Source organism: Calidris pugnax, unplaced genomic scaffold (assembly GCF_001431845.1).
Source record: "Calidris pugnax isolate Ruff unplaced genomic scaffold, ASM143184v1 scaffold44, whole genome shotgun sequence".
Taxonomy (NCBI): Eukaryota; Metazoa; Chordata; class Aves; order Charadriiformes; family Scolopacidae; genus Calidris; species Calidris pugnax.
This window is the reverse complement of record NW_015094506.1, coordinates 5,456,883-5,464,834: the sequence shown is the minus strand read 5'-3', so window position 1 is coordinate 5,464,834 and position 7,952 is coordinate 5,456,883. Positions and strand designations below refer to the sequence as shown.

At 59.3% G+C, this 7,952-nt stretch overlaps 1 protein-coding gene across 2 annotated transcripts in view; it reads right to left on the bottom strand.

The window, feature by feature from the left end:
- Positions 1-174: 174 nt before the first annotated feature.
- The window catches only part of CCDC134 (coiled-coil domain containing 134), a 7,960-nt gene continuing 182 nt past the window's right edge, over positions 175-7,952 (bottom strand). The window contains exons 2-8 of one of the 2 annotated variants that reach the window (XM_014963185.1): positions 4,765-4,896; positions 3,861-3,978; positions 2,916-3,037; positions 2,601-2,685; positions 2,128-2,309; positions 1,800-1,871; positions 175-1,427 (exon numbers count right to left, since the gene is read on the bottom strand). In XM_014963185.1, the coding sequence (XP_014818671.1) occupies positions 1,302-1,427; positions 1,800-1,871; positions 2,128-2,309; positions 2,601-2,685; positions 2,916-3,037; positions 3,861-3,963 (690 nt within the window). In that variant the 5' untranslated portion in view covers positions 3,964-3,978; positions 4,765-4,896 and the 3' untranslated portion in view covers positions 175-1,301. The remainder of the gene's footprint in view (positions 1,428-1,799; positions 1,872-2,127; positions 2,310-2,600; positions 2,686-2,915; positions 3,038-3,860; positions 3,979-4,764; positions 4,897-7,952) is intronic. The other variant, XM_014963186.1, reaches the window with a different exon arrangement.

Below are 7,952 nucleotides of genomic sequence, written 5' to 3'. Positions count from 1 at the left end.
GTGGCGGTGGAGGGGGTTTGTCTTCCCTCCCCACCCCCCGCCGTCAGCATCTCCATCCCCCCCACGGACCCGCACCTCCTGAGGGGCCAGACCCGTTGCCCGCTCCCACCATGAACGGGAGCAAGAGCCAGGCTTCTTTTACTTAAAAAAAAAAATAATAAAATTAAAAAAAAATTAAAAAAAAAATAAAGTCCATTTTATTCCAGAAAAACAAAACGTGCCGATTTCCACCCCCCACGCCGAACACACCTGGGGCTGCAGTTAAAAATTCCGGACGTTTCCCCTTTCCCGGAGGCTGCGGTGCCCCCCGCCCGGCACAGGGCACCTGCTGCTCGGGAATGGCCTCTCTGCAGGAGCCACCATGAGAAAAGGCAGGGCTCTTGTCCGGGGTCTGGGGGGTGCAGCCCTCACCTCCCCCTCCCACTGCAGCCCAGACACCCCACAGAGGGTCGCAGCCCACGGGCTGTCTCCCTCCCTGCTTCCGAAAGGATCAACTCCACGCCAGACGCGTGGGGTGTGGGACAGGGTCACCAGGGTTCAGGGCTGGGTCCCCGGCACCTCCAGCACTTTCGTTATGGGCAAAGAGGGCTTACGGCTGCAAAGAGGTCCAAGAGTTGAAATCCCTCCTTCCCAAAAATTCACCAGGTTTGCCTCCCTGTGGGAATGCCCTCTGGCAGCTGCCCAGGAAAGGAGGATGCTGTCGGGCCAGGAACCAGCACCACTGGCCTTTTGAACTACAGCTGATGGATGGAACGGACTTTGCTTGAAAAAACAACTGCTGGGAAGAGGGGAGAGCTGATCCGGCAGAGACAAGGTGTAACCAGGTGGGGGGGTGCCAATGAGATCATCGGCCTAACCAAAAAAAAAAAAACCCAACAAAATAAAAACCCCAAAACTGAGAGAAGCAGCATTGCTCATGAGGCTGTTTGGCATGATGAGCTCCCCAGCCCACCCACGACGGAGGAGGCACATTCAGCGTGGGGCACCCTGGTGCTGCTGCGGAGGGGAGGGCTCCCTGGGCTCCTCGTGGGGCTCAGCCACAGCGTGTCCCCCTCGCCATACCCCACCGTGGGTGGCAGCGCCCTGACCAGCCTAGGGGACAGCCCCGCTGCCTTCCCATCTGTGCTTTGGCTCTGGGGATGGGCTGCCCCACTTCAGCTCCGTTGGGGCAACCCACCGGCACCGCCACTCGGCCCCCACCAAATGAAAAGGCAACAAAACAAAACCCACCACAGCACAAATGGAAAGGGGGCCGCGGGGCACCGGCCCGAGGCCACCAAGAGGGAGCGAGCCCCCGCACGCTACAGCTCCGACTGCGAGCGGGAGATGCGCGGGCCCTTGCGGATCTCCTTCCGCTTCTCCTCCTTCTTCCTCCGCTTCTCCTCCTCCCGCAGCGCCTTCTGGAAGGTGTCGGCACTGGGGAAAAACTGCGGGGTGACAGCAGGGGGTCAGCACAGAGGAGCCCCCGCAGCCTTCCAGACGCACAACTCCCCCCCAAGCCCACTGAAGCCATCATGAAAGCAGCCCAGGGAGCTTGAGGTTGGACGTGGCACAAGGCGAACGGGGTCCCGATGCTCCCATGGGGCCACAGGAGCAGGGAGATGGCACCAGGCACCCAAACCCAACCGCAGCCCAGCTGGAGAATTCGATGGACACATTTTGGTCCGGCTTTCTCTGTGCTGGGGGGGGGGTTTGGCCATTTCTCACCAGGCCACCCGTTCCCTTCCCCAGCTGGCTGCCTGGAGCTGCAAGAGAGGTGGGGAAACCCTCAGGGTGAGGTGGCCACACTGCCATCTTACCTCAGAGTGGTCTGTTTTAAAGGGGTTGCGGTAATCGGGTGATTTCTCGCTGATTCCCAGCTCCTGAGCCATCTGCGGAGCAAAGCGGAGGCTGTGTCCGGGAGCGGCACCTCCCACCCTACACCCCCCTTTCACCAGTGTCCCCTCCTCCCCACCAGCCCCCCCCATGCTCTTCCCCCATCCCTTAGCCCAAGGACAACACTCAGCCATGGGGGAAAACCCTCAGCCATGGGGTACGCTCCCCCTGCCCTCCTTGTACCCCCAAAACCTCACCCCCCAGCCCCAGCAGCAGAGAGGGGACGCAGCAGTGTGGGACCAGGAGCCTTACCAGCCCCAGGACCTGGGAGTGAGGTCCCTGCTCGAAGACACCCGTCAGGTTGCAGAAGCCGATGCCCCAGCGGATGAGGCTGTTCCAGTTGGAGTTGCGGTCGAAGTAGTGGTGCACGATCTTGGGGAAGCGCAGGACGACGTCCCCGAAGAAGGCGGTGTTCTCTACCACGTGGGAGTACGCTGTGGGGACAGCCACCCACCCTGTCGGCACACTGGTACGCACAGCGGTCCCACGTCCCATCTCACCACTGCCTACAGCCCCACCGGGAGGCTGGGAGCAAATGAGTAGGCTCCCCAGTATGAACTGGTCAGAGAGGCAGCAACAGCGTCCCCGACAGACAGGGAGCAGCCCAGGTCTGGTCTTGGTACATGAGGGTTTTGCACCTACCCCAGCACAGGTCCCAGGAGGAACCTCAGCAATGCGCCAGAGCACTGGAAAAGGGAGAGGGGTACGGACCAGAGCAGACCTACCATCCTTTATCTTCTCGTCCTGAGGGAAAGGCCCGTTAGGAGGCACGTCAGCAGCGATGAGCACAGCCCGGGAGTCCTCCAGCACCTGCCAGAGCCCTCGGTTACTGCCCCGTCCTGCCAGCCCTTCCCTGTACCCCAGGGGTGCTGCCCCACTTTGAAGCCCCACAGCATCCTCCCTTCAGGTCTTAAATCCCACCTGCTTGCTCAGCTCTTCTCTTTGATCCCACACAGGCACTCCAGCCCTCCCTGCTTCTGCCCACCCTCCCCAGCCCCACAGCACACTGAGCCCGGAGGGCAGCCCGTGCTGTGACTCACTTTGAAGAGTCCCTTGAGCATGATGTCGATGATTTTGTACTGCTGGTTGACATCGTTGAGCTCGATCAGGTTCTTCAGTGCGTTCATCTGGTCCTTACGCTTCACCTCAAACAGCTTCTTATCTGCACCACCGTCAAGGGTGCCACCGGCACATTCCCACCATGCTCCCGCTCTCCCCCGCCACCATCCCAGCCCCCCCAGTTCTCCATGGGGTGCCTGAGGGCCAGGGGACAGCGTCTGAGTCAGGACAAGATGCATGTTTCCAGTAAGCCCCTTTGCTCGGACACCCCAGCAGGGCACTTAACAACACAGGGGGCTTGTGGGGAGATGTCTACTTGCCAGCCTGTGTTCTGGCTGACACGCTGGATGATGAGCGTGAACTCCCACCTTCCCCATATCTGTCTCCACGAGCACACGTATTAAATACCTTTTAATAATTTGCCTGCTTGCCAGGAGACGCTGCCGTGTGCTAGGAAGGGCTGGCATTAGCCCACCTCCTCCTTGGTGACTAACGCCCGTGGCACAGAGGAGACTGGGTGCTGCAAGCCCAGCCAGTGACCCTGAAGCACTGAGACCTGCAGACGTGCTCTGCAGCCTGGCTGGCCACACCATTCCCAGAGTGGACCAGGAGATGTGCTCAGCGCCCAAGCATGCTGGAGCAGAAAAGAAAAGCACCGTGCTTGGTAGAACACCACACACTGCTGGAAAACCCACCTCTGCTCCTGCAACTGAGCCAGGCACTTGGATAGCAAACCCAGGAGCACGACTAGAGCCCTTCTACAGAAGAGCAAAAAGGCAACTGCCCAGCAGTTCTGGGTCCTCTCTCTTCCATGCCCCTGTGCCCTTTCCTGTGGTCTTTGACCACCACGTATGCAAGCTCCCTCCAGTCTCAGCGGGCACAAGCACATACACGGGACGTGAGGGTCAGGCTGCAGAGAAGGATACAGATTTCCAAGCCAGAGTCCACCCTCTGTTTTTCCAGGTCTGCAAAGCTGCTCTGGGACAGCAGCAGCGCCAGCAGAAAGGGGCAGACGAAGAGAAAATCCATGTCGGCCACTGCAGCCTGGATCAAAAAGGACCAACAAAACCAGTGACCAGTGAGGAGACTTACCAAAAGGAGACATCACAGGAGCCTCTCAGGGCTGATGGCACATCACCCTCAGCACCAGGGTCCTTGCCCACCTCTCCCTTGTCCCCACGAGGGGTTTGAGGGAGACAGTGGCCAGAACAGGACCACAGGGCGATGCTGCAGCTGGCCCACTCTCCCCTGTGAGGGAACCCCTGGTCTCCCCCTCCTCTCTGCCTGTCTCCGCTGCCGGGTGGGCACCAGCTGGGCCCCCAGGGATCTGAATGAGCACTGACCCAGCAGAAAAATTAAATCCTACCCCTTCTCCCAAAAATAACAGCTACCTTTCTGCTGGGTTTGCGAGTCAGAGGAGCCCAGCGACCAAACCAGCAGGGCCAAAGGGACGAGGAGAACTGCCAAGGGACTGAAGTCCACCTCTCCTTCAAGCACCAGGCTTGACCAGCTCAGCCATCTCACTTCTCCTCTTGGGGTGCTGGTACCTGGACCCTTCCCCTTGCTATAAGCTGGGCGCCAGTTGTGGGCCCCACACCAAAAAGCAGCATTTGAGTGGCCTGGTGGTAACTCCCCTGCGTTTGCCCCAGACATGTCCCACCCCAGATGGAGCCTGAGGCTCTGCAGGGATGTGGTCGGGCAGAGCTGTTCCTGGCCACAAGGGTCCCTCAGACAGAGCCAAGGTGCAGAAGAGAGGCTAGAGGAGAAGGTCTTTGAGAGCAAGGATCCTGGTCCCTGGAGCAGCCTAGACCTCAAAAAGGAGAGCAGTACCTCGGCCTCCAGATGGCAGGACTCGAGGCCGCCTGTCCGCAGGGACGAGGTTTCTGTGGAGCCCAGCAGCGGCCACCGGCAATTACGGAAGCAGCAGCAGCTCCTTCACAGGCATCCCCTGAGCTTCCTTTCCTGCTCCCAAAGGAAAGGCAGATGTGTAAGGCCACCAGAGCTGCCCTCACCTTGCCATCCTGCTCCCCTCCTGAGCCTGAGCTCACCCGCCCAGCCCAGCCTCTCCCTGCGAAACAAGTACCTTCTTCACACCAAATATAAGGTGGGTTTTTTTTTCCCTTGTTGTTTTTCTTTTTTTTCAACAAATGCAATTTGTTCAGCCTCAGGCAGAGCAGGCAGCACCGCCAGCTCTCCCAGCCCTGCAGCAGCTCCCACCACACGCCTCCCACCATGAGGGGCTGAGCCAAGGCCCTTGCACCCCGGGCACGGGCAGGGAAATGGCGTCAGGAGAACACGAGACACCCTCTGGGTTATTTCGCTGTTGTGCCCTGCAGAAGGCAGAACCCCTGGAAGGGAACGGGTCAGAGTAACTACGACCAGCGTTGCAAATGGAGACACGGCTGCCCCCGACACGGGCTCTCATGCAGGCTCGGGGTTTGTCCCCTCTGCCCACTCCGGCATGAGGCTTAACGCCTATTCCAGCCACCCTGAAGGCCACAAAGCACACTGACAAGCTAAGGCTGTAAGGAGAAATTCTCTAGCCCGGGCAGGCAGATGCCCTGCTGGACCCACCAGGCTGGTTGGCTTCCAAAAGACCGCCTCACCTTGCCAAGAACCAGGACCCAAAGGCCCAAGGCCTAGCACAGCAAGGGGGAGCAGGTCCCCCTCCTGCAGAGCCCCCCCATAGCTTCTCCCTCGCTCCCAGGCTCTTGGGGAGAAGGAAGAGCAGCAACTCAAAAGCACAATATGCAACTGCTCTAGGACCTAGGCTCCTGTTTGCCCCTCAAATCGGACATGTGGCCATAAAGGCCAGGCTGGCTATTTGCCACACTGGTGGTGGAGAACTGGAGAGAGACCTTGGAGGCAGCTGGTGGCCTCCGGACCAGGCTGAAAGGCAAGCAGCAGAAATGCTGCCCACAACAGCTCTGCCACACTGCCTATGGCAGGCCCAGCCCGCGTTGTCAGGGCAGGGGCTCCCCCGTCCCCCACATCCAACACGGGAGTCGAGTGGACAGAGGATACCCCGCAGCCACTCCGAGGAGGAAGATGTCGAGCTGCAAAACAACCCCAGTCAGGCAGCATCAGAGTGAAGCGTGGCTCTTGGCCGAAGTGGTTGCCAGCCAGCTGGCTGCTGCAGCAGAAAGCCCACCAGCCTGCCTGGCTGCCCCCCCAAGTCTCAGAACGGAGACAGGCTTTTCCAGAGACACGACAGCAGATGCTGCGATATAGATGGTTCGTGTTTTCAATGAAAATGTTTTTAATGATTCTATAAATCCTCCTGCAGCGGCCCTACAGATTGAGCCATGGGACAAGGTCAGAAGAAGAGGACCAGAGAACCACACCATACCAGAAGCTCATCACCTCTTTGCCCAACACCTTCCCTGCTGACACTCATTCTCTCATCGAAGCTACTGACCATCATCCATCAGGGCTGAAACACACCAGTGAAAATGAAGCAGGAGCCAGTTGTTGCCCTCACCCATAGGGAAAGTAAAGCTGCTGGTGCCACATGGGACCACCTTGAGCTCATTTCCCTTCACTGCCCTGCCCATTTCACCCCTTTTTAGTAGCAGAGGACGTTCCCTCCTCTCCAGGTCGGGCTGTGTAAGCACAGGGATGCCAAAGCTTCTTGCAGATGTTCCTCCATGCTCTTCCCGCAAACCCTCTCTCATGTCTTCACATCCACTGAGGGACGAGATGAGACAGAAACACTGTAGAGATGCTCCTCTCCTCCCTCCCCGTTCCTCTCTAAACTAATCCCTGCCAAAGCCAGCTTTGCCCAGTGCTCCCAGAGCAGTTCAGGGAGCCAGGGCCTGGCCTGATGCTACAGATGGGAAGGAGTTTCCACCAATATTCCCTCACAACCCCAGCCAGCTGGTAGCTTCAGCAGAAAGCCCACCAGTCTGTCTCACTGTCTCCCATTCTCTTAATTTAGATGTGTTTTTCCAAAGACACGACAACAGATGCTGTGTTATAGATGGTTAGTACTTTCCATTAAAATGTTTTTAATGACTTTATAAATTCTCCTGCAGGAGCCCCATCTGAACTGAGCATCCCCAGGATTTATTCGCTTAATGAGCTCGCAAGGCAGAGCCACGCTGCCACGCTCCGGTTCCTGGGAGGGACTTCTGCAGGTTCCCCAGTCCCCTCTGCAGGGCACTAAAATGCAGGGGGAAAAGCATCATCCCTCAGTTTACCCCGGGAACACACCATGGCAAAACTAGGAATGAAAACTCCCAGCCCCACAAATCCATCCCTGAGCTGCTCCTCTGTCACCCAGACGAGGATCAATCTCGTCAGAGCCGAACCAAAACCTTCAGAAGTGAAAGGCAGGCAGCTCAGACTTCTTCTGCCAGGACATTTCTACAGAGGGGTTACAGGATCAGGTGCTTCAGTGAAACACCAACAGCTGTTCACACCTGCTTACCTCAGAAGTCGCTTCACCACCAAAACCAGACCTCACGTATTGCAGGGACAGCTGCCAGCCGGGGTTAGGCAGCCGCCACCGAAGGCAGCCAGCTGCTGTGATTTCCACCGGGGACGGATCCCTCCCAGCCCACCTGCCTGCCTGCCGTCCCGCTGGAGGACGGGCAGCCCCCCCGAGGGACTGGGGCGGCTGGGGGCGCAGCGAGACGGGGATCCTCTTTCGGGCACACGGCTGAAACTCACGGCAATCCCGCGGGGAGGGGGGCGCGGAAATGGGATTAGCCGAGCGTCCTCCTACCCCGGCCCCCCCAGAGCCGTGCCGAGCCACGGGGCGGCACACGAGGGGACGCGAACCCCCGGGGCGGGACGGCCGCCTCCCCGGTGCCGTCTGCTCCTCGCACCGGCTCCAACACGGGGCTCCGGCAGCAGCGAGGAGGAGGAGGGGGTGACGGCAGAGCCCTTCGGGCAAGGGCAAAGCCGTTTAACCAAAGGTTCGGTGAGACACCCCCGCGGCCGCCCCGTCCGCCGGCCATGGGGTCTGCACCGGCTCCCCTCCCTCCCGGCCCTCCCTCCGGCACCGGCCGGCGGAA